The following is a 26,450-nucleotide window of genomic DNA, read 5'->3' on the forward strand; positions in this document are numbered from 1 at the left end:
AACCAGTCTGCATTTGTTAGTGAGAGGCTCTTGATTGAGAATCTTCTTCTTGCAACAGAAATTGTCAAGGATTATCACATGGGCGGTGTACCAGCGGATATTCAGATGGAAATTGAAACTAGATTCCAGTTTAAAATGGATCAGCTTCCAGTGCGCTACTTGGGATTACCTCTTACTACAATGAGTATGAACAGCAGTGATTATCAACCCCTCCTTGAGACAATCCGGAATCGTATTAGCTCCTGGAAGAACCGTTTCCTATCATATGCAGGCAGGCTCGAGCTTCTGGGCTCGGTGTTGTGGAGCATTGCAAGCTTCTGGTTATCCGCCTTTCGACTTCCTAAAGCATGCATCCGAGAAATTGACAAAATCTGCTCGGCTTTCCTATGGTCTGGAAGCGACCTAAATCCCAGGAAAGCAAAGGTGGCATGGGAGGAAGTGTGTCGTCCGAAGGATGAAGGAGGGCTTGGCCTTAGATCGTTGATTGATATAAACAATGTCACCCCGCTTAAGCTTTTTTGGAGACTGGTTTCAAACAGGTCATCACTATGGGTGCGATGGATCAAATCAACAGTGCTGAAGAATGAGTCTATCTGGTCTGTGAAATAAAAAGATAAAAAGAGATCATGGATGTGGAGAAATTTTTTTAAAATCCGGGGTCTGGCTTGTCAGTTGTGTAAGGTTGAGGTCCTAAATGGCAAATCAACTTCCTTTTGGTATGATCACTGGTCTCCGCTGGGTTGTTTGATGGATCAGTTTGGGCCACAAGGACAGATAGATACAGGCATTGGTCAGCATGATACTGTCCACATTGCCATGACAAAAAGAAGACGACGTCACCATCGATCTGAAGGGCTTCTTAATGTAGAACGCCAACTCCTATCATTAACTAGGTCTGAGGAAGAAGATGTTGTACTATGGCGTGGCAAGCATGATGTTTACAAAAGTCAGTTTATAACTCGAGAAACTTGGAATCACATACGGCCAGCGAGGGAAAAGGTGGCTTGGTATAAGGGACTCTGGTTTAGCCAAGCAACACCAAAGTTCCGGTTCTGTTCTTGGCTCGCTCAGAAAAAGACTTACCACGGGAGATCGAATGGTAATGTGGAATCAAGGAATCGATGGGAGTTGTGTGCTCTGTCAACAGCACCTTGAAACTCGAGATCACCTATTCTTCAGGTGTGCATACAGTTCGTCTTTATGGTCCAGGCTCATGCGTCAGCTCATGGGTCATTACACTGAAGAGTGGAGTAATATCAGTCTCTTTATGTCGCAGTCTCAGCTATCTCAAACCCAGATGTTTCTTGCGCGATACGTGCTCCAGACCACTCTCTACATGCTATGGCGGGAACATAACTCTCGGAAGCATAGAGAGAAACCACACCCGAAGGAGACTCTCTTCAGGGTCATTGATAGACAAGTAAAAAACAGAACAATGACGTCAAAGACACAGGACAAGAATCTGGCTAATGCTTTCCAAGCATGGATCGCATCAGTGGGGACTTAATTTTTTTAATTCATATGTTGCTAAAAAAGTTATAAACAAAGTAGATAATGCTGTAAACAAGTACATTTTCTTTTGAATCGAATTTAACATTTTATTCAAAAAAAAAAAAAAAACTGTACAATGTAAGCTAATATTGCTTATATACATATCTGGTTATTTACAAGTGAACCGAGTTTCTAACTATCAAAAAAACCGGTTAAGTAAACCATCTATCCTAAGAAGCTCTGTAACAGAACGTTTTAATAGTATGCTTTAAATAGAATATGAGATGCTCGACATTAATCAGATTATTAGGGAAAGACTTGACGAGTCCAATATCAACAGCCAAATAAATAAATTAAAACGTGAATCAATCAGAGTATTATAGGAAAAGAGACGACTGAGTCCTAAACTAATCGAAGAAACTCAACATTTGGAATTTTATTATTACAGCCAAATCATTATTGCTTTTAAACTCAACGCATGTTCACACTCAAATTAATTGAAGAAACTGAACTGTTCACACCCAAATCAATATTAAAATATTTTGTTTTACTTAATTTACACTTTAGTTTCCATTTACATAATTCATTTTCATTATTTTAAATAACCCTTAATTTTCCACTCCTCCAAAACGTCACTAGCTAGGTATATTTGATATACCCTGCCTCTATAGTCTATATATGTCCTGTGTTTAGCATGTGTGATCATTGCTACTGATTTGCAAACAAAAATGGATAAAAGATGGAGTCTTCAAGGCATGACTGCTCTTGTAACTGGTGGAGCTAGCGGAATCGGGTTCGTTTTTCTACTCTGTAGCTGTATCACATCTTATCCCAATGGTTCCCTCTTTCAGTGTAAGATGTCGATAATTTTTTGATAGGTTGTGGATGTTTCAGGCATGCCATAGTAGAAGAGTTAGCTAGTTTTGGAGCTACACTCTATGTATGCGACATATCTGAAACACTGCTCAATGCAAGTTTAAGCGAATGGGAACAGAAAGGGTTTCAAGTGAGTGGCTCAATATGTGATCTATCCTCACGTCGCGAGAGAGAAAGACTGATGCAAACTATCTCAAAGATGTTCGATGGTAAGCTGAACATTCTTGTAAGTTAATCTTAAAGAAAATAAGTATATTTTTATGAAAGAATACCTATTAAGTAGTGGCATATATATATAGTAAGATTTTGTTACTCTTTTTTTGTTCAACATAGGTGAATAATGTCGGCGTAGTTCGCGTTAAGCCAACAACAGAATACGTGGCAGAAGATTTCTCGTTCCATATTTCAACAAACTTGGAATCTGCTTATCATCTTACCCAGCTTTCACATCCTCTTTTAAAGGCTTCTGGATTTGGAAGCATTGTTATGAATTCTTCTGTTGGAGGGGTTGTATCAATGGAATGTGGATCCCTCTATAGTTTAACAAAAGGTACATTAATGAAAACTTAATTAATATTAAATAGACGCAGTAAAATTGTGAATTCCTATAAGCTAAAAATGAATTATCTTAAGGGTCACAAATATTTGTCCAGTAGCTACTTCCAACAGCTTGATTGTCCAAATCGATATCTTTTTCTCTTTGTGTATGTACAGGAGCTATGAATCAACTAGCAAGAAGTTTGGCGTGTGAGTGGGCAACTGATGGCATAAGAACCAACTCTGTTGCTCCTAATTTTATCCTCACTGATATGAATGAACCTGTAATCAATAACACCATCATCCACTTTTCTCTTATCTATTATTTTCCAGTTAACACCTCTTACAATTAAGACCTTGTACTTGTCATTCTTATGTCCTATAATCTTGTGAATAATCAGATTCTTGAAGACGATTGTTACAAGAAGAGTTTATTTAGTAGAACTCCACTTGGTCGCGCTCGAGAGCCAAAAGAGGTTGCATCACTTGTGGCTTTTCTGTGTCTACCTGCAGCTTCATATATTACTGGTCAGACCATTTGTGTTGATGGAGGTCTCACTGTCAATGGTTTCTCCTATCAGCCTAAGGCTTGAGCGATACTTATGTGTGTGTGTCTTAATTATTTGTCTATGCAAATAAGAGAAAGTGATCCTTCTAGCTGTAGGAACCTTATCATTTTTTTTTATAACTGGATAATGCATTAAAAAAAAAAGACCTCAGGCCCAAATTAACCCAAAGATGGTCTTACAGACAATGAACCACTAAGGGCTCTTTTTGCTAAACCGTCGGCTTCCACATTGTGATCACGAGAGAAAGAAGAAAATGAGATATCGACAAGAACAGAGGCAATCCTTTGGATATCTTTGACGATACCAAAGATTTCCTTCTATCTTAGTGGAACAGTAGGAACATTATCTCATTTTCCATTTCCACAAGTTAAGAAATCGATGGTTCTTTTTCCTTTGTTTCCTAGGAAAAAAGTTTGCCAGCTACACGAAATATAGTCTAATATGGTGAAAACAATCCAAAATAAGTGAATATGTCAATAACTACACGACGTTTATGTTAATACATACCACATATACGAAATAACAATTAATATGGCGACAACATCATAATCAGGTTTAATTGATCTTAAGCAAACTTAATGAGGTCATTATGTAATATATTATACTTTCTTCTTTGACTCGTCCATCGAAAACCAACCAACAACAAAAAAAATAAAGTAAATTTGAAGAAGAAATACAGAAAGAAAGAAAGAAAGAAAGAGGAAAGCTTTGATTTTGAAGTGCTCAAGAGGAAAAGAGAAGTCGGTTTCTTGTGTTCTTCTGTCAAAGCTTTGATATGAGTTAGTTAGTGAGATTTGGTTGGACTGTAGATAGTGAACTTTGGTTAAAATAGAGTCGGTTTAATATTACTAAACCAAATATAATATAAACACACACATATATATATATTACTAAAGTAAATATAATATAAATTTAACTATGATATTATCATTTGATAATGATAAATTATCAGCTAATTAACTAAAAATATTTATGAAGATTAAAAATTGAGCATAAAATATGACTAAACCTAAAATTATGAAAAACATGACAAATTAACAAAATCACTTTTCAAATAATAGTATAGATAAATAGATAGATTTTGAACAAAAAAAGAAGATAAATAGATAGATTTTAATTCTAATGTTTATTTTATAGTATATTAGATTATTATATTATATACAAATTTTAAATTAAAATTATAAATTATAACACTTCAATATCATATTGTTAATTAATGTATTAAATGATGCATTTTATTCGTATTTTATTTATAGGATGTAGATTTTGGATCAAAATCTTTTCTATAGTAATAATCAAATTAACAAACTTTAATTTTTATGTTTTTATGTACGAATACAAAATTTATTTTAATTTGGAAATATGATTGTTGAATATTAAATATATAAAAAATATTTAATATTAAATATATAAAAATGTTTAACATAAGTATATAATTTATATCAATATTTCCAATAAAATTAGAAAATTTGGCTATAATATTAGTTATTAAAATCACAAATTATATATATGATAAACATAATTATGATATTATCGGTAGATACTGCTAATATTAATTGTTAATATCTATTTATTTATTAAATGTCCTAAATAACATGATAAGTACATATATATATATATATATATTACAATATATATTTTTAAAATAATAGTATATATATATATATATATCAGTATAATAGGTGTGTTTATTAATCATCTTAAATATCATGATAACTATATATATTAAAATTAAAATAATAACATTAATCAAACTAATGTCTTATCCTAAAATTATTAAGAAGATGATAAATTAGCATGCTCATTTCTCAAAATAGTATGTATATATTAGTAGAATATGTTAATGTTTATTAATTATCTTAAATATCAAGATAAATATATATATTATAGTTAAAATAAAGGGTTTTTTGCAAATATGACTCAAAACTTGAAGTCAAACACAAAACTAACCCATGTTTTTTTTTTGGAACTTTGACTTGCCTCTTTCACCCCTAAAGTTCAGATTATTCACGAAAATGCCATCACTTTTTTTTCTTCCGAAAATGCATATTTTACTCTATCACCCTCATCTTCCTCAAGTATTCACAATATTGCCATTGCCATAAATACATCAACCACCAAGAACAACCAATTTGAAGCTCTTAATGCACCTAAAAATCAATTTCAACTCTTTCTTTCTCAATTCTTAGGAACTAAAAACAATATCTCTTTACTTTCTCTCAATATTCATCCGAAAAAAACCCAAGATTTTGATTCTAAAATTTGTATGGTTCATAGAGCCATTGAAGGTTACGATTCTCGGTGGGTTACTTTTGTTTAAGCTTATGTGTGCTTGGAGACAACTTCTGCCTGTAGAAGATTTACATGGAAGTCTTATGGTCAATGCAGAGGTTAGTTTTGCAATTGACTTTTAAATGTGTTTTTTTAGACGACTTAAACTGAAGTCTTCCATTTTTGTTTGTTTAAAAAAATCTTGAGGAACCCAGAGACTACTTCCATGTAAGTCGTCTAGGATAAACATGTTAGTTTTGCATTTGACCGGAATGTGTCAAAATTTAACTTATTCTGGACGACTTACTTGTAAGTCGTCCAAAAGAAAACCAAAAAATCAATATTTTTAATAACTAGACGACGTCCAAGTAAGTTGTTTCAGGTTAGTTTTGCAATTGGAAAATAAAACTTAAATATTTAATTTATTCTAGACGACTTACTTGAAAGTCCTCCGGAAGACGACTTACACGAAAGTCGTCCGGTAGACGACTTCCACGAAAGTCGTCCATGATTTTATTCTGAGATTCTGGTCAAACCTTGCTTATCTTGGATGACTTCCGTATAAGTCGTCGACCGGACGGCTTTCAAGTAAGTCGAGAAAATAAGTTTTATTTTCCAATTGTAAATCTAACCTGAAACGGCTTACATGGAAGTTGTCTAGTTATAATAAAATAATGAATTTTTTGGTTTTCAGCTGGACGACTTATGGGTTAGTCGTCCCGAACTGGACGACTTATGTGTAAGTCGTCCAGGAAAAGTCAAATTTCTGACACAATCCTGTCAAATGCAAAACTAACATGTTTATCCTGGACGACTTACATGGAAGTCGTCTTTTGTTTTTTTTGTGATTTTTTTTAAAACAAAAGTATGCCAATGTTTACAAAGGAAGACTTCCAAAGAAGTCTGCTGTAGAGACGACGTCTTTGGAAGTCGTCCTTTGTAAAATTTTAATTGCAAAAATGACCTGAATGGACGACTTCTACGGAAGTCTACCAGAAGACCTTTGTGGATGTCGTATGCGTCAATGTTTAATAAACTTGCAATTTCTCTAAAATTATAAAGATTTTTTAACATTTTCTCGTTAATTCATGTTTATTAATTAATATTTGGGCTACTGAATGAAATTTATAACTTAATTGGTGATATTTATGATGTTACCAACATTCATGTTAATTAATGTTTCTAGCTAATGTGCTTTTAACTCATACATGTTCTATGTTTGCTAATGTGTTTTTTTTTTAATTTTTGCAGATGGATCGTCAGTTACATGTAGTGTATGGAGAATGACTGTTGAAAGATGGTTGTTGGAATTATGTGGTTGATAAGTTCAAAGGCGCGAGACTGTTCTTTTTGAGTGAAAGTTTGACACATGCTAAACTTGTTGCAATGGCTCAAGAAGATTATAACCTGGACATGAACACCGAGTCTGTGGTGTTAGCCTACTCATTAGCAGAAGAAATAATGCAACGGGTGGCTCCAGACACCCCTCCTATTCATGTTACAAGTGATAGACAAGTTCGGAACTTGCTCGAGATAACTAAAACGTATTAAGTACGTCTGTGTGTATCAAGCCTTTGCAAGATGAGAACGGTTCCAGAGGAAGGGGATGAAGGTGATGATGATGATATGGCTGAAGATGATGAAGGGGATGAAGCTGATGAAGGGGAAGAAGATGATGATGTGGCTGAAGTTGAAAATCATGATGGGGAGGAGGATGATGATATCCCTGATGTTTCTGAAGCGGTTGATGATGCTGAGGATTACAGTGAGTATGGAAAGGTTAAAGATGAGGGTGAGGAAGAATATGGTGATATGGGTTTTGAAGATTTCAAACGGACATATGGTAGTGAAGGGATCTATGTCAACCAGATTTTTGCTAGTAGAGATGCACTGGTTTCACAGATGCGGTTGACAGCGGTAAGGGGTAAGTTCTCCTTCAGAATATACAAGTCAACGAAAACTCTCCTTGTGACAAGGTGTCGTGTTAATGGTTGTGGATGGAAGATCAGAGCGAGTGTGAAACATGGGACAAACACGTTTTGGGTAACCAAGTATGTGGAAACGCATACATGTTCTGTGGCAGACAGAATCGCTCAGCGGAAACACTGTTCTCCGAAGTATATTGGTAGGCTTTTCATAGATCGTGTTGGAATCATTGAAGGGTTGAATCCGAAGCATATCAAAGATGCAATGAAGAACATGTTTGGCATGACACTTGATTACACCACTTCATACAGAGCATTGTTATATGCGCAAGAATTGGTGAGAGGATCAGCGGAAGATGGGTATGAGCGACTGCCTTCATATTTGGAGCAAATCAAAGCAGCAAATCCGGGGTCTGTCACTGGTATAGAACTTGATTCTCTGAATAGATTTAAGTATCTATTTCTCTCATTTAGAGCTTCTATCTGAGGTTTTCAGTATTAGAGAAGGGTCATTGTGGTGGATGAGACTCACCTAAGTGGGAAGTATGAAGGTGTTATGTTAGTTGCAGCTGCGCAAGATGGTAATTTTCAGATATTTCCAATGGCTTTTGCGATTGTAGATGGTGAAAATGATGAATCTTGGGAATGGTTTTTCACAAAATTGGCGAGTCGTGTATCTGATGAGTATCCTCTGTTGATAGTCTCCGACCGGCACGCGTCCATTAAGAGTGCGTGTGATAAGGTGTTTCCTTGGGCTACCCGAGGAATATGCTATTATCACCTTCAACAGAACATTGTCCAAAAGTATAAAGGGAAGCATCTCTTGTACTTGGTGAAAGGTGCTGCTTATGCTCATACACTATACGATTTTGACCGGTACATGGATGAGATAAGGAGTGCAAACCCGGAACTTGCAACGTATTTGGAGAATGCTGACGTGACCCTATGGTCAAGGGTTCATTGTCAGGGAGACCGGTACAACATAAAAACGAGCAAGAAGATTTCCGATTCAGTTCCTGTTGGAGCTCATAAGGGACAAGCTATCAAGGTGGTTTTGGAAAAGGAGAGAAGATGCTTTGAGTCTCACAACTGAACATAGTTTGGAGGATACTTTTTTTGGAGGATACTCAGAGAATATATATCCTTGTGTTGGATAACAAGTTGAGGCACGCACATGATTTCCTCCGGAAGTAAAGCGTGGTCCGGGCAGACAGAAAAAATCAAGATGGCAATCTTGGTTGGAGCTATCTAGGATGAGAGGACGCACACCCCGGAAGAAACACATGGTTTATAGGTGCTTGGTCTGCAAAGAAACTGGCCATACACATCCACAATGTAAGAACTGACGTGGACGACCTTCTTGTTAGTCGTCCAGAAGACTTAACTCCTCGACGACCTTCCAGAAGACTTAACTCATCGACGACCTTCATGTTAGTCGTCCAGAAGACTTAACTCCTCGACGACCTTCTTGCCATCTATCTTCTTATATGTTATGACTTTGTGTTATAAACTTATATGTGTTATCAACTTCTCTGTATTAAGAATTTATGTGTTATGGGTTTATGTGTTATGAATTAATATGTGTTTTGAACTTATCTGTTATATGAAGTTTATATTTTAATTGTGAAATTGCAACTTAAAATGACAACAAGTGTGTCCACCATTAGATTAGATTATCCGAAAGGTTACTGCACTACCAAACTAATTTCCTACGAAATGATAGTTTGGTAGGAGGATAGGTTACAAAAAACTACATCCTATCCTGACCGTGTTACAAAAAACTTATTTCCTAATCTGTCATACAAAAGCACAGTTCAAGTACAAATAAAACATCTTTAATCTTGCGAGTCATAAGTTCCCATGTTCTCATCATTGTCTTCGTTCTCTTTTGGATGGCATTCAGGAGTCTCCTTAAATATATCTAACGCCATCTTCTCCCTTATAGCCTTCGCGTTCTTATTACAAAACTCTGGAGGAAATGACATCCCAAGAGCATGACATTCGATGTACTTCAGAGCGAACACGCCACAATAACCAGCTCGGCACTGAGGTACTCCAACAGTAACTCTCTCATATGTGTATGGCTCCAGTGTGTGTTGGATACGTTGTTCGCCAGAGCCAGCGCACTCAACAAGCAGATAAGGGACTATTGCGACAAAAGGCTCCATTACCACATCGAAATCTTCACGGCTAATATGTGATATAATGCTGTCCCAGGCGACTATGTGTCTCTTAGAGATCGAGATCCACATAGCAATCCAACGCTCGTTCCTGAAGTTCACTGGCGCATAAATTTCATCCACATCCACCCCCCAGACCTTCATAGATTGGTAAAATGTTGGTATTATGCCTGCATGATAATTCCACGCCCCACCAGGGAGTCTTCTTCCTAAACCGTTGAGATCGCCCTCGTCGCTCTTAAATTCCGGGTACTTGTGGGACCACTGCCGAGAAAATACATGATCAAGAAAGCACAGTCTCTCGCTCCTGAAATATTGTGGATTATCTTGGTACCGTTGCCTCAGTAAATTAATAAAAGCATACATATGCTCCATATAAAACAATACAAGTCAGAGAGTCTTATCTGAGACGACTTACGCCTAGGTCGTCTGTTAAGTCTTCTAAAGAGAAGACTTAACAGACGACTTAGCCATAAGTCGTCTCATAAGTCTTCTAGAGAAGACATTACGAAAGACTTACTGGTAAGTAAATAGAAGAAGACTTACCCCGTCGTTCAGCCATGCTAAGGGGGTTCGGAGGATGTAATAAAACCGACTTGGACATCTACGTGGTTTTTTTGTCAAGAGTTGTTTTATAATAACTGCAAACACAAAGTGTAGATAAGCAATTATTTTTTTTAGACTAAAGGAAGCTATTGTGGGACATTCTTTCACTTACGGATCAAGTTTCAGCCAGTCAGTGAGCACCTTCGACATCTTATTGTCAAAGGGTGCAAAAGGATCATAGCCTTGGCCAACCCTTTTGTTTGGAATGATCAGTTTGGCAGTGATGTTTCCCTTAAAATGAGATTGCTGTGAGACAGCAAGTTTCCTTTCTTGCTCACTCTTTCCACAGAAAAATTCTATAACCTTAGCCTTCTTTGTCTGCCTTCTAGCTTCCCCCTGCTGTACATCTGAAACAGTGGGTGCTCTTTTGTCCAATACAAGAAAGCTAGGTTCACCACTCTGTTCTGAAGGTTTCATCTCGGGCTGCTTTGCTATCACAAGACTCAGCTCTTTCGAGGAACTCGGTTCTTGGGCGTTATTTTGTCCTGCTTTCGCTCCATTCACACTTTCACTCTGCAATTTTGATGTACAAGATGAGTTTATAAAATATTAACCAAAGATCCAATTCACACATCAAATAAAATATTAGCCAAAGATCCAATCCACACATCAAATAATAACCAAAGATCCAATTCACACATGTTCTGACATACAATGGTTCATCCAAAGCACACACAAGAAACAAAGCACATCAGTCCTTATTCCTAACACTTTGCCTAGTGATTATCTACTCTGTGATTTTGGGAGAAGTTTTGGTACTAACCCCGGGTTCGTGGCCACGTTTAGGCGGACTTGAAGCTATGATTTGAATATCATTAGATGCAGTCCCTTTTTTGGTGATTCCCACCTTCTTCTCCACAGCTTCCATCCTATCCCCCAGAAACTTGATCTCCTTCACCAATATCCCAAACCCATCCCTCATGGCATCAGCTATGTCCCTGAAGCTTTTTTCAATCTCCTCTTTGATCATCACACCAACAGTCGCAGAAGCCTCTGAACGAGCGTCTGAACGAGCATCTGAACGAGCCTCTGTAGGAGCCACTTTAATAGCCTCTGCACGTGCCTCAACGGACTTCTCTTTACGATCTTTCTTCCGAGGTCTTCAACTTTCTTCCTTCACACCACTCTCTGTCTGCGCTGCACTCACTTCGTTCTTCACACTCAGCTTAGTACCGGTGACTTCCCAGCAATCCATGGTCCACTTCCATCTAGGTTTCGCATTAAACATGACTTTGATTATGTTCTCCGCGGCCGAGTCCTCTACATCAAAGTCCCATCGCGGAAAAATTTCACCAAAGTCCTTCTGAACAAAGTTGATCACGCTAGTCTGCAGTAAATAAAGGATATCAACTTAGATATTTGACGGATTAGCAAAGACTGAAGTCTTCCAGAAAAGACTTCACAGAAGTCTTTAAATTTAGTCGTCTGGAAAGTCTTCCAGAAAAACTGCCCTGAAGACTTTAAATTAAGTCGCCCAGACGACATAATTTAAAGTCTTCTGTGAAGTCTTTGAGAGTGAAGTTTAAATATATGTCTGCTGATGGCCTCTTTAAAAGCTATGCGTCCTTTGCCACCCTTGTAAGCCTGCAACAGCGGAGACGGTATGTTTGGTATGGGATTCCCATAACTCGCACCAAATTATGGCAGAGCATAGTACGCCCACCGCTGGAGAACTTGAATAAACCCATCAACAGTGTATGAATGCTGTTGCAAATTTTTTCCCTTCAGAGACTCCATCAGCACCTTAAACGCCACCTCCCCCAAGGATAATTCTCAACTTTTTTCTAAATCCATCACTAGCCTTGCAAAAATCGACGGGAAAAAAAAATGGTTTCCCTACGACACCAACGGTTAGAGATCTGCAAAAATCGACGGGAAAAAAAGAATCAAGACTACAATTTTTAGGGTTTTACTGCGGCTAAACGCCTTAAGACAAGAGAAATAACTTACCCGAGGCGGATTTCAACGAGACGCGGTTTCAGATCTGAAAAAAGGAAGCGGATGGTCAGTTTAAACTACTAAAATACTCTACGGCATGAAGGAGAAACAAGATTCGACGTAAGAGGAGAGATTACCGGCGGTGAGAACGACGGAATACGAGAGATTACCGGCGGTGAGAACGACAGAATTACCGGCGGTGAGAAATCAGAGTGTCGCCTTCGTAATCGCCCTTGGAGAGAAACAGCGCTAGGGTTTCGAAAAGTTGTGAAAAAGTGAAAGAATAGTATTTTAATGTCGGGTAAATGATCCGGTTAGGTTTAAAAGTACATTGGTAAAGTTAAAGGTTCGGTCCGGTATGGACGACTTCCCTGTAAGTCGTCTAGTTTAAATTATTTACCAGACGACTTACATGAAAGTCGTCTAGACCCTAAACGCAACCCCTAAACTAAATTAACTAACTAAACACTTCATAAAATCAAATTAAACTTAAAAAGTGTTTACTATACACAGAAATAATCACATGTAGGTAAAAATTTAATTTTTCAAAAAACCTTTAAGTTTTCCAAAATCTAACCCTAAGAATACATACAATACTACAACATATGTTGCCAAACCCTAGACCAAATAATATCATGATTCACTACTTTCACTCATCTATGTTGAAAACAATTCAATTTTATTATATCTTAATTTATATCACTTAAAACTGTTTATAATTACATGAATTTAATTTTTTCGCTTATCAAAGTTTTTTTTACAAAATTTTATTTTTAAGATCAACTATACCAGACGACTTCCGTGGACGTCGTAGAAGATTTAACAGAATCTCAGAAGACTCAGAAGACTTAGCGGGGTTATATTCGTAAAAATGAGTTCTGTTGTTTTGTTTGGTCACAAGGGGCTGGCTGTAATTTCACAAGGCTTTTTAGGTTACTTTTGCATTTGATTCAAGTTTTGGGTATACTTTCGCAATCAAAATTACTTTCGCAATCAAAATCAAGTTTTGAGTCATATTTGGTAAATACCCCTAAAATAAATTTTAAATAATAATATTAATTAAACTAATGACTTATCGTAAAGCCATAATAGAAATTAGGCTTTGGTTTATAGGGAAAATTTTGGGTTTAGAGGGAAATGGGTTTTGGGTTTAGGAGGGAAAATTTTTGGGTTTATTATGTGGTGGGAAATAGATTTAGGGCATAGATAGGATTTAGGGTTTAGTTAGGTTTTAGAAAGAAAAAAAGTTTGGCGCTAGGAGGAGGGGGGCTACGGATCAATCTAACCCGCAAAAACCACTCAACGATCAGGGACGATATGCAAGACTCAACGTGCGCGAACGTCATCTCGTTCAAGGGGGGAGCAACGGTCGATCGAGCCAAACCTCGAAACGATCTCCTTGTTATCGAACTAACGATCCGATATATCGACGTCGCACGGGTGCTAATCGACACCGGAAGTTTGGCCGATATCATCTTCAAAGATACTCTCGAGAAAATGGGCATCGATCAATTCGAAATCGTGAAATACCCTAGCCCACTACTGGGAATTTCGGGAGAAACGACCGTAGCCTACTGATCGATTAATCTTGCAGTCAAAGCCGGAACCGTGACAAGAGTCACATAGTTTCTAGTGGTTGACCGTCCTGCATCTTACAACGTTATCATGGGAACGCCATGGTTGAACGCCATGCGTGCCATCCCATCCACATACCATCTTTGCCTCAAGTTTCCAACCCCTAACGGAATCGAGGTAATATGGGGAAACCCGAGAGTATCACAGGTGTGTTATGCCGCAGAACAAAAACGAAAAAGACCAGACCTCGAGACCGTTCCTAGAAAAACGGAGAAAAAGGTCTCCGACCAAGGTTCGCGAAGTCAAGATTCAGCTGAACTCTACTGGCAGTCTCGTAACATCGCAGCCCTAGAGGAAAAATGCGAACCAACTTGCGAGCCTGTGGTCACGGTCTGTCTCGACGAAGCATCTCCGGAACGATGCGTCGAAATCGGAGCCAATCTCCGCGAGCCTTTGAGGACAGAGCTCGTAACCTGTCTAAAAAAGAACCTCAATACTTTCGCATGGGCCGCGGAAGATATGTCGGGGATTGACATTGACATAACGTGTCACGAATTAAATATCGATCCGACTTTCAAGCCCGTCAAACAAAAAAGGCGGAAGCTAGGACCTGAACGAGCTTCCGCGGTCAACGACGAGGTCGAAAAATTGCTTAAAGTCGGGTCAATAACAGAAGTGAGGTATCCAGACTGGCTCGCCAACCCTGTAGTAGTCAAAAAGAAAAACGGAAAATGACGAGTTTGCGTGTATTTTACCGACCTAAACAAGGCCTGTCCAAAAGATAGTTTCCCCCTGCCACACATCGATCGATTGGTAGAAGCAACGGCAGGAAACGAACTTCTGTCTTTCATGGACGTCTTCTCAGGTTACAACCAAATTATGATGAACCCTGGCGATCGCGAAAAGACTGCGTTCATTACCGATCGCGGAACCTATTGCTACAGGGTAATGCCCTTCGGCCTCAAAAACGCTGGCGCAACTTACCAACGACTCGTGAACCGTATGTTCTCTCAACAACTCGGTAAAACAATGGAAGTTTATATCGACAATATGCTCGTCAAATCCCTCCAAGCAAAGGATCACGTATCACATCTCGAGGAATGTTTCGCCCAGTTAAATTCTCATAACATGAAGCTCAACCCGACAAAATGCAGATTCGCCGTGGCATCAGGGGAATTCCTCGGCTACCTAGTCACATTCTGTGGCATCGAGGCTAATCCAAAACAGATCAACGCACTGATCGAGATGGCTTCGCCGAAGAATATGCGGGAAGTCCAGTGGTTGAGTAGAGTCGCGGCACTTAACCGTTTTATTTCGCGATCGACAGACAAGTTCCTGCCTTTCTACGATGTCTTACGGGGAAATAAAAAATTCAAATGGTCGGAAGAATGCGAAAACGCTTTCCAACAGCTGAAGCGGTATTTGGCTTCCCCCCAGTCCTCGCAAAACCAGTGGAGGGGGAACCTTTGTTCTTGTATATCGCTGTATCAGCAACAGCTGTGAGCGGCGTGCTAATCAGGGAAGAACGTGGCGAACAGAAACCTATTTTCTATATCAGCAAAACCTTGCTGGATGCCGAATCTAGATACCCGCTAATGGAAAAATTAGCATGCGCGGTCGTAACATCGGCCCGAAAACTAAGAACATATTTCCAATCCCACACGATCGTCGTCCTCACGATTTTTCCCCTACGAACGATCCTGCATAGCCCGAGTCAATCGGGCCGATTAGCCAAATGGGTGGTAGAACTGAGCGAATACGATATCGAGTACCGACCAAGAACAAGCGCAAAGTCACAAGTGCTTGCAGACTTCTTGGTCGAATTACCGACAGAGACCATAACCAACGAGGAACCAAATTCCACTTGGCCAACGATGATCGGAGATTGCGAGAAGTTTGCACGAAAATGCGAAAAATGCCAGAGGCATGCTCCAACCATCCGACAACCAGCCGAAGTCCTCTCCTCCATCACATCGCCCTATCCTTTTATGCGCTGGGCCATGGACATCGTCGGTCCCCTTCATAATTCAAAGCAAAAGTGTTTCCTTTTAGTCCTCACCGATTTCTTTTCAAAATGGGTAGACGCAGATTCGTACGCAAGTATAAAAGATGTCCAAGTCAAAAGTTTCGTATGGAAAAACATCATCTGCAGGCATGGTGTTCCTTACGAAATCATAACCGATAACGGATCTCAGTTTATCTCCACCCGGTTCGAGGCGTTCTGCGAAAAATGGAAGATACGGCTTAACAAATCGACGCCCAGATATCCGCAGTGTAACGGACAAGCTGAAACGATTAATAAAACCATTCTCGACGGACTGAAGAAACGCTTAGAGGCCAAAAAAGGCAGGTGGGGCGACGAACTCGAGGGAGTCCTCTGGTCCCACCGTACCACCTCGAGGCGAATAACAGGAGAAACCCCTTTCGCTCTGGTGTACGGAACGGAATGCATGATTCCCGCAGAAGTAGAGTTCCCCGGTGTTCGAAGAAGATTACTTCCCGAACGAGAGGAGCTCAACAACGCAATGCTCCTCGACGACCTCGATCTCATTAACGAGCGCCGGGATCGAGCGCTCATCCAAATCCAAAATTACCAACACGCAGCCGCGAAGTACTACAATTCCAACGTACGGAATCGCAGATTTAATCAGGGAGATCTAGTCCTTCGCAAAGTCTTCCAAAACACCGCTGAACGAAACACGGGAAAAATCGGAGCAAACTGGGAAGGACCCTATAAAATCGAAAAAATCGTCCGACCAGGCTCCTATGAAATTGCCAACATGCAAGGCATAAAAATTCCAAGGACCTGGAACGCGATGCATCTCAAAAAATACTATCACTGACCAACTCGCATTCACCGAACTACGAGACGGCTTGATCTCCATAAGGAGTACGTAGGCAGTTTGTCAAAAGGCAAATTCAGCTGTCCCCCCTCATCAAAAAAGGGGGGGGGGAGTGGACACGTATACTCGTATACTCTCAAACTCGAAAACATCCGACCACGCCTTCGATGTTTCCGACATATTTCGACCAAGCAAATCGTCTTTTATCCGCAAAACATTTTCGAATTACAAAAATAAATCAGCCGTTTGGAAGAAGCAGCCATTGGCATCGCGAGACGTCGCGAGAGACGCTTCAAGGATTACATCTTCCGAACGACGAAAACGGACACTCCGTCAAAAAATGATGAACATTTTAACACATATCTTGCGCAAAAACTCTAAACAACGGCATTCGCCGCCAAGTTCGGTGCTGATCCCATTGAACTCTCGAACGTCCTAAACAGACATAGCCATCTTACAAAGATGACTCTCGTACATCCGACACAAGGAAAAGAGCGCTATAAAAGAAACCCAAAATTTTGGTCCAGCACTTCCGGTTGGCTTAAAAATTGTCTCCGGAGAGATGCTCGATTCGTATCTAACAAGTCATATAAGCCGAGAACCTATCGCGGAGTTTAAATCGGTACGAATCAGGTTAAAATCGCGACAGATAAAATGATAGCCGGCTAGTCACCGCACAAAATCTTATACCGAAAGTAAACCTAGGTCTTGCCCTAAACCCAGCGCACTGGTCTCTAACATCTCAAGGCATGATATCCAAAAGATACGAGATCCCAAAACCATGCCTCTATGTTTATGTTCGACATCTTCAGATATCCCGCGAAGTCGATACCTCGCGGAAAAACTCCCGAAACAGATCTCGAACAAAACATTTCACATCGAAAAAGAATATGAGACGACAACTCATCACCCTTCTTACACACCATACGTAAGCTTATGAAAAACGCAACTCGACCATCTTGTCGTAAAAGCCTCAGAGCGGCGGGAATTCAAAGCCACACACGGCCAGTCCCGAAACACGAAATAAGGCCATTTAAGGCCGAAACATCAAACATAAAAAAAAATCTCCCGCAAGAGATCTAACCAAAGTCATCCTCAGAGCTCACGCTCCCTCTTCACCCGTCGCTTCATCTAAACCTGGAGCCGCGTCACCCCCGAGTACCGGATCTTTCCCCTCAGGGACTTCTGAACACATCGGAAGGAGGCACGCGGATTTCAGATCAGCTAGGATGAGATCGAAATCTCCATCCACGACTGCCAAATCTCCCTTGCAGCCGGATAGTCGGGCCTCTTAGGCCTCTAAGGTCGGAGGGGTCTCACTTCGGAACAAATGAACCACGGCCATCCCACCCTCGATCGTCGCCAAGGCTAAATCCCTGTTCCGAATGTAATCGAGAGAGCCCGGAAAGGCGGAGATCTTCGCCAAGCAAGCTTGGAACTCGGAACTAAGAGCGTCCTTGGCCTCCTGAATCCCGCGGCTCACTAATCCTGCATCATTCTCAATCTGACGCTGAAGACGACGGACCTCCGAAGATTTGGCCTTCCTAGCCTTCTTCTCCTTGAGCAACGAACTTGCCGTCTTCCCGAGGTCTCTCTCGAGCTCCCCTGTCGCGATCTCAAGTTTCGACACTTTCACGGAGTGGGAACCCTTGACGGCCGTCAGCATGGCCTCGGTTTCGGACCATCTACCCTGAAGTTCCAACAACTCCCCGGCAAGACGACTGGTCTTAGAACCGCACTCGCTGATCATCCCGCCGATCAACGACACGAACTGCGAAACAAAAAAAAGTTAGAGATTCTTTGTCTTTTAGAAAAAATACCACGATCAAGAAAGTGAGTGAGCGACAAACCTTTCCGCGAAGCCCCGACGCTATGCTCGAGCCTCCTTGCTGCGAAGAATCCTCGTCACCGCCCTTGGTAAACTTCCTCTTCCGGCCCTTAGGCTGAGCAACCGGAACAGCACTAGGAGCGTGCAGCGCTAGAACGATCTCCTTCCTGGCAAGAGGAGGCGGCATAGAGTCAGCGGCCCTCCCCTTATCTTTGACGAGAATCGGAGTCGTGGACGATCCAGCAGGTAAAGCCGAACCATCCGGAACAACCGAGCCTGCGAGAGTTCCCGTATCTCGCGGAGTTACGCCCTCGGTCCCATGATTCGGAGCAACGGCCAGTGCAGGAGAGGACGGTAACTCGGCGCCAGCTCGTGCCTTTTCTTTCTCGGCTTGGCGACAAACTAATTTCTCTCGAAAGGAGAGATGATTGGCAACACAAGCCGGCACTTCGACCGGAGAAGTCGGAATCGGCGCCGGAGATGTAGCCTCGCCCATCTCCACATCGGAACTTCGCTTGTCGCCATGGGAAGAAGACATGTTAAAAATAAGAGATTTGGAGCTAGAGAGTTTTTGAAGGCTTGGAGAAGGAAAGTTGTGAAGCAAATGAATGACAAGAGCTCACTACTTATAGAAATAGGGACTCAGAATTTTATATTTTTTAAAAAAACATTTTCTCGAGAATTCTCTTCCGCGGAATTTGAAGTAAACTTCGTTCAATACGCCTAACTTCGCCAAAATCGTTAAACCGCCCGCAAGAGTCTCGACTCTAACGAGCTGGGGGGCTAACTGTTGGGGTCGAAAACGGTTACGACGAAGTTAACGTCCAAATCCCCGAAGAAGAAAAACGTAGAAAAATTCTTCGACAAATACTTTTTCGAAATAGATTCTTCTTTACGAAAACCTTTACGGAAGAAACGCGAATAATCGGACAAGAACTCGAGAAGGATCGTTACGCAGCGACCAAACACGTGCTCCGCTCGGTCGCTACGTAGCGACCGAGTTCGAGCCAAAGCTCAGTCGCTACGTAGCGACCAAACGCCCATTCCGCTCGGTCGCTACGTAGCGACCGAGCTCGAACCAAAGTTCGGTCACTACGTAGCGACCGAGCTCTTCCGAAACGTCGATACGACATCAGTCCATGCATTCTCGTCTACCCTTCGATGCTATCTCCCGAATACCGTAGCGAACCCATCTCACATTCCCCGCCATTTCTAAGTTATCAATCAAACTTTACCGTAAAAATCGCGGAAAGTTTATTCTTTATCGAAAGAAGCCGTAATAAACGCTTCGAGTCGGAAGACGGCCCAAAGGGACCTAAGACATGACTCGAGGCCCAACTTACGATTTCTTAACCAACAGCCCGTAAACCGCATATCGGTTTACGCTTGGTTCGTAAGGGAAGATAAATGTCAAGTTTCCGCGGATAAATACGAAATTTGGAAGATAATTACGAAGATCGGACAAAATGGAATATCTCCATTTTTATGCTATGGCAGCTTAAGGGCAGAAGAGAAAAAGCGTAAACCGACCTTGGAGCCAGTATATAAGGGGTCCTAGGCGAGAGGCATGGAGGAGAGGATTTTTACACAGCAAACTTAGCACTTAGAGCGATTTTAGGCAATTTTCCATTTTTGTTATTCGAGCTGCGACTCAACTAGGTTTAGCCGTCTTAGGGTTGCTAGAACTAGGAATCTCGCCGACAGCTCTCGTAGCCCAGGCACTTACCTTGTTGTAAACGCTCAAACGCAGATTCGGAATAAGACTTCTATTTGCTCTCTTCTTACGATTTTTATACTTTATCGTTGTCATTATCGTGTTCTGATTTGCTTGGTGTGTGGTATTAGCAGATATCTGGGACCTCTTGGGTTTTTCCTAGTTTCCTTATTTAAACGGAAATCGACAGTGCGAATTTCGGTTCCCACAGTGACCTAGGTTCCCCTAAAGTGATTTGGGAAGCTATACGATCAACAAACCTAGGAGCAGAGCGTGTTAAATCAGCTCGTCTTCATACACTGATGAATGAATTTGATCGTTTGAAGATGGATGACTCAGATTCGATTGATACGTTCTCAGGAAAGATATCGGAGCTTGCGTAAAAAGCAACCTCATTGGGACAGAGTATTGAGGGACCTAAAGTTGTGAAGAAGTTTCTTAATAGACTACCACCAAAGTTCATCCATATGACAGCCTCGTTGGAACAGTTGTTAGATTTGGATACAACTAGCTTTGAAGACATTATTGGAAGGCTCAAAGCTTATGAAGAACGAATAAAAGGTTTTGAACTTATTGAGCAACAAGGAAGTCTTCTGCACTCAAACACTGAGAAGTCATATGATTAAAGAGGATCAGACAATTCAGGAAGAGGAAGAGGACAGAACAGAGGCTCTGGCCGAGGTAACAGAGGAAGAGGTCGTGGCAGGAGCAACAATGGCGAGAGAAGCAAAGAGAAAAGGGACTACTCGCAGATCGTTTGCTTCAACTGCAAGAAGAAGGGACACTTTGCATCAGTGTGTACCGAAAAGAAAGACAATGAAGAACTTAAAAAAGCAGAAACTGAAGTTGCAGAGGCAACTCAATGAAGAGAAGGTTATGCCTAAGAAACTTGAAACCGACAAGAAAGAAGACGGTGTGTGGTATCTAGACAACGGCGCCTCTAATCACATGACTGGAGAACGATCTTACTTCTCTGAGATAAACGATAACATCAAAGGCAAAGTGAAGTTTGGAGATGGATCATTCGTTGATATAAGTGGAAAAGGTTCAATTCTCTTTGAAGCTAAGACAGGAGAACAGAAGCTACTAACGGATATCTACTTCATTCCTGAGCTAAAGAGAAATATCCTAAGCTTAGGACAAGCAACAGAACAAGGGTGTGATGTGCGTATAAGAGACAACTTCTTAACACTAAGAGACCCTGAAGGAAGATTGATTGTCAAGGTACTTAGATCCGCAAATCGGCTCTACAAGATAAAGTTACAAGTCGGCAGAGCAACATGTCTACATGCTAAGATAGATGAGGAACCATGGAGATGGCACGCGAGACTAGGCCACATTAGCTTCAAGACAATGAAAGCTATGGCAACTCGAGGAATGGTTCTTGGCCTGCCTGAGATAAATGAAGAAAGAAGGCTTTGTGACTCTTGTTTGGTTGGCAAACAAACTCGACAATATTTCCCAAAAGCAACGGCGTTTAGAGCACAGCAAGCACTAGAGCTCTTACACTCAGACCTTTGCGGTTCAATCTCTCCATCAACTGTATCTCTCAACAAGTACATCTTTGTCATCATTGACGATTGCACAAGGTACATGTGGTCTATACTACTGAAAGATAAGAGTGATGCGTTTGAAGACGATTGTCTGGATGAGATCGAGTCTATAGTTAAGAATGAGAATTAGATCCTAGTTGAGAAACCACAAGGAGTAAAGGTGATTGGTCTCAAGTGGATCTTTAAGATCAAGCGTAATGCAGACGAAGCATCAACAAGTTCAAATCAAGACTTGTGGTAAAGGGCTACGTTCAAGAACAAGGGATTGACTTCGATGAAGTCTTTGCACTCGAATAGAGACAATAAGATTGTTGATTGGTTTGGCTGCTGCGTGTAGATGGTAGATCTATCGTCTAGATGTTAAGACATCCTTCTTACACGGCGAGCTAGTTGAAGAAGTATACGTGACTCAACCAGAGGGATTTGAGAAGAAAGGAGAAGAACACAAAGTATTCAAGCTTAAGAAAGCTTTATATGGGCTACGCCAAGCCCCTAGGACATGGAACACAAAGCTGGATCAGATCCTGAAGAGATTAAAGTTCGAGAAGTGTACTAAAGAAAGCTCCGTGTATCGCAAGGGAGAAGGAGACAAGCTACTTATTGTGGCTATATATGTTGATGATCTGTTTGTTACAGGGAACTCATCTCAGAAGATAAGTGAATTCAAGACTGCAATGTCTCAGAAGTTTGAGATGTCGGACTTGGGTCTATTGACCTATTATCTTGGTATAGAGGTGAAGCAAAGCTCGCAAGGCATCACGATCAAGCAAGAAGCTTATGCTCGACGTATACTGGAAGAGGCTGACATGGACGCTTGCAACTCAACGCACATCCCAATGGAGTTTGACGTGCATCTCTCAAAGGCAATGGAAGAACCTGAGGTTGATGCAAGCGAATACAGAAGAAAGATAGGATGTTTAAGATACTTGATGCATACAAGACCAGACATGGCATTTAGTGTCGGCATACTAAGTAGGTTTATGCAATCACCAAGAGAGTCGCATGGGAAAGCCTTAAAGCAAGTTCTGAGGTGTCTGAAAGGCTCATGTGATCTCGGTTTGAAGTACAAGTATGGAGGATCTCAAGAAGTTATAGGATACAGCGATAGCAGCCACAATACTGATCCAGGCGATGGAAGAAGCACAACTGGACATTTGTTCTGTCTCGGTGAAACACCAATATCTTGGTGCTCGCAGAAACAAGACATGGTGGCTCTATCCTCCTGTGAAGCCAAATACATGGCAGCGACAGAAGCCGCTAAACAGGCCATCTGGCTTCAAGAGCTAATGAGTGAGATCACAGGAAGAAGAGTTCAAAGAACACTGATACGCGTGGCCAACAAATCAGTTATAGCACTAGCCAAAAATCCAGTCTTCCACCGACATAGCAAGCACATTCACAAACGGTTCCACTTCATCAGAGAATGTGTTGAAAGAGAGCTCATTGATGTGGAACATGTACCGGGAGCAGAGCAACGTGCAGACATACTAACAAAGACACTAGCAAGGATCAAGTTCAAGGAGATGAGGGAGCTGATCAAAGTTCAGAATCTAAGTGAAAATGATGTGAAGCTTAGAAGGGAGAATGTTGGATAAGCTTCGAAAGAAAGATTACTTAGGAAACAAGTTATTCATTAAAGATAAGAAGAATAACTTATATGTTTAGGATAATGATAAGATTCCTAGATATACTTGTAATTGCTAAGAGGGTCCTATATATAAAGAGACCTAATGTAAGATGATCTCTACAATATTATAAGAAGAAAGTAAAGAAAGAAATAAAACAAAGAAACGTTTTATAAGTTTTGTGTCTTGATCGACTTTATTGGGAAGGTATGGAAATTGATATGATTCCAGAGGAAAAATTTCAAGAACTTAGCAGATGGATCAAGAATATACAAGAAATTGAGATCGTGAGGGAATGCATTCCTCATAGAGAGAAACAAATTGAGCATATGAAGAAAGTTGCAGTGCGTATCAAATCGGCATAAGAGATAACAATCATAGTTTTTGGTCTGGAGATGTTAACTATATTTTCCGTAAAAGTGTTTGGACAATCTATTAAATAAAGATGAATGATATATGCATCTGTAATGATAATATCTTGTATGAAATCTGGATATCTCTTTATTAGAGCTTTACTATTTTTTATGAGGAAAATGTTTGATAATCCATTAGAAAAATATTATTTTTTGTTGTTATGAAATCTAGATATCTCTTTACTATTTTTAGTGAGGAATTTTTTTGACAATGCATTAGATAATGCACCAGAGCTTTACAATTTTTTTGTTAAACACTTTTTTAGTTTTTAATTCATTTTAAAAAATTATTTCTAAGCTTATTTATAGGGTTCATATCTGGAGTCCAAATACATATTTTCTTAATGTGAACATATTTATTTCGGTTCACACGCGTGTTCTATCAGTTTTAACTTTTAACTTTTAAGTGACTTGTGAGTCTTGGCACAAATATACACTGACCCATATCAATGAATTAATGCCTCCGTCTCAACTCACTTGCCACACCGACATGCGACTTAAACCTAACGAGAAAGATTAGAACAAAATTCTAATACTAAATTATCTTAAGAAAGTTTATAAGAAAAAAGAAAAAAATATTAAATGATTTTGTTTTTGATACTTGATTATGCCTCATTAAATATTAAATTCTGTCAGGGAGAAAAATTAATGAAAATTTTGATAATAAAAGACAACAAAATTCCCAAAATTAATTTAGAAAATTTACTAAATACATTAATTACAGTTTGTTTAGATCCTTTGATACAGTCTTTTGCCGGCTTTCAGAATCTGGACTCAATATTGACCCAAGTAAGTATTTGGACTCCATATATAAACTTGGGTTGCTCCAACTTCTAGGTTGGTTCAAGTTTAAAAACGTTATTCACAAGAACTTTTGGTCTAGTGGTAATGGAACTTCAGGTCCGCCCTAGGTTCGAGTCATCTTGGTCACTTTCCCGTCTATAGCCGTGCGTGCCCGGATAAAAAAGTTCGTGGAGATTAGTTTAGGCTTAACACCTGGAACCTAAAGAGTTTGCTTTTAAAGCTCACTGTATATTTGAATCTAATTAATACTTGTTTCATAACAGCATTTCAATAGATGCAAGAAAATAACAATATAAATTTAAAAATAAATTTCCACGTTTTGTATTTGATTTTCTTGGAAAATTCAACAACATCATTCGGACAAAATCATTAATTAAATAGAAAAAAAGAAGAGAAATTTGATACTACGGTTTTTCAACAATTACATTTCGAGAAGCGCAACGAAATGCATGCATATGGTAAAATATATTCTAAAGTAGCAAAGTTACATTACAAGAAAATTCTAAAGTACCAAAACAGGAAAACTCGACGTCAGCTTTATCAAATCGGTCTGAAGAAGTCAAAATCAATTTGCCTTCTTCTCTAGATGTTTCGAATTCACATAAGTGCCGGCCATAAAACGGCAAATTCCTCGTCGTTTTATTCTCAGAATAATCAACACCCTGAGGCTATAAATCGAAGTTAAAATCACTAAGGAGTCCACGAAAAAACATTTCCAACCAACAGAAACAAATAGAAGAAAACCAATGGCGGAGAAAGAAGAAGTGAAGCTTTTGGGGATATGGGCGAGCCCTTTCAGCCGTCGGATAGAGATGGCTCTCAAACTCAAAGGCGTACCGTACGAATACGTTGAAGAGATACTGGAGAAGAAAAGCCCTTTGCTTCTTGCTCTAAACCCTATTCACAAGAAGGTCCCTGTTCTTGTCCACAATGGTAAAACCATTCTTGAGTCTCAAGTGATTCTTGAATACATCGATGAGACTTGGAAACATAATCCACTTCTCCCTCAGGATCCTTACGAGAGATCTAAGGCTCGGTTCTTGGCTAAACTCGTCGATGAGCAGGTATACGTTCTTGGTTTTTAAACTCTCCAAACTTCAAGAACCTCAATATTTTAATAAGCTAATGATATTTTATAGAGTCATAGAATTTATTTTACTAAACTATTGTTTATTTTTCTTGGACACTGTAGATTATAACTGCAGGGTTTGTATCAATGGCAAGAGCAGATGAGAAAGGAAGAGAAGTTCTTGCCGAGCAGACAAGAGAACTGATTATGAATCTTGAGAAGGAACTTGTCGGAAAAGATTTCTTTGGTGGTAAGACTGTCGGATTCTTGGACTTAGTCGCCGGAAGTGTGATCCCGTTTTGTTTGGAGAGAGGTTGGGAAGGAATTGGGCTGGAAGTGATCTCAGAGGAGAAGTTTCCAGAGTACAAGAGATGGGTGAAGAATCTTCAGAAGGTTGATTTTGTCAAGGATTGTATTCCTCCTAAAGAGAAACATGTTGAACACATGAATCACATGGGACAGATAATCAGATCAGCTTAAACGTATTAAGAGTTAAGACAAGAACCATCTTTAGTGCTTTGTTCCAATGTCTTAAGTTTCTAATGCTTGTAAGCTTGTTTTATGTTGTCTAAAATAAAAGTTGGCTTGTTATACGTTTTTCTAATACAAAAATCTCTCTTATGGTTTGGAGAA

At 40.0% G+C, this 26,450-nt stretch overlaps 3 protein-coding genes across 3 annotated transcripts; 2 read left to right on the forward strand and 1 right to left on the reverse strand.

Annotated features, from left to right (window-relative positions):
• Positions 1 to 2,204: 2,204 nt before the first annotated feature.
• On the forward strand, positions 2,205 to 3,499 carry LOC125585563 (tropinone reductase homolog At2g30670-like). The gene is made up of 5 exons (XM_048754866.1): positions 2,205 to 2,284; positions 2,386 to 2,593; positions 2,701 to 2,917; positions 3,082 to 3,188; positions 3,306 to 3,499. The coding sequence occupies exons 1-5, from the start codon at positions 2,220 to 2,222 to the stop codon at positions 3,495 to 3,497; spliced, it is 789 nt and encodes a 262-aa protein (XP_048610823.1). The 5' UTR covers positions 2,205 to 2,219; the 3' UTR covers positions 3,498 to 3,499.
• Positions 3,500 to 9,504: 6,005 nt separating this feature from the next.
• Positions 9,505 to 18,477, reverse strand: LOC125585834. Its single transcript, XM_048755529.1, has 6 exons — positions 18,148 to 18,477; positions 11,563 to 11,782; positions 11,219 to 11,508; positions 10,568 to 10,968; positions 10,396 to 10,453; positions 9,505 to 10,113 (listed from the first exon to the last, which is right to left on the reverse strand). The coding sequence occupies exons 1-6, from the start codon at positions 18,475 to 18,477 to the stop codon at positions 9,505 to 9,507; spliced, it is 1,908 nt and encodes a 635-aa protein (XP_048611486.1).
• Positions 18,478 to 25,429: 6,952 nt separating this feature from the next.
• LOC125585564 (glutathione S-transferase U5-like) lies at positions 25,430 to 26,450 on the forward strand. Its single transcript, XM_048754867.1, has 2 exons — positions 25,430 to 25,812; positions 25,941 to 26,450. Exons 1-2 carry the CDS (start codon positions 25,495 to 25,497, stop codon positions 26,295 to 26,297), a joined length of 675 nt encoding a protein of 224 aa, XP_048610824.1. The 5' UTR covers positions 25,430 to 25,494; the 3' UTR covers positions 26,298 to 26,450.

This window comes from Brassica napus, chromosome C4, assembly GCF_020379485.1.
Source record: "Brassica napus cultivar Da-Ae chromosome C4, Da-Ae, whole genome shotgun sequence".
In the NCBI taxonomy this organism is placed as follows: Eukaryota; Viridiplantae; Streptophyta; class Magnoliopsida; order Brassicales; family Brassicaceae; genus Brassica; species Brassica napus.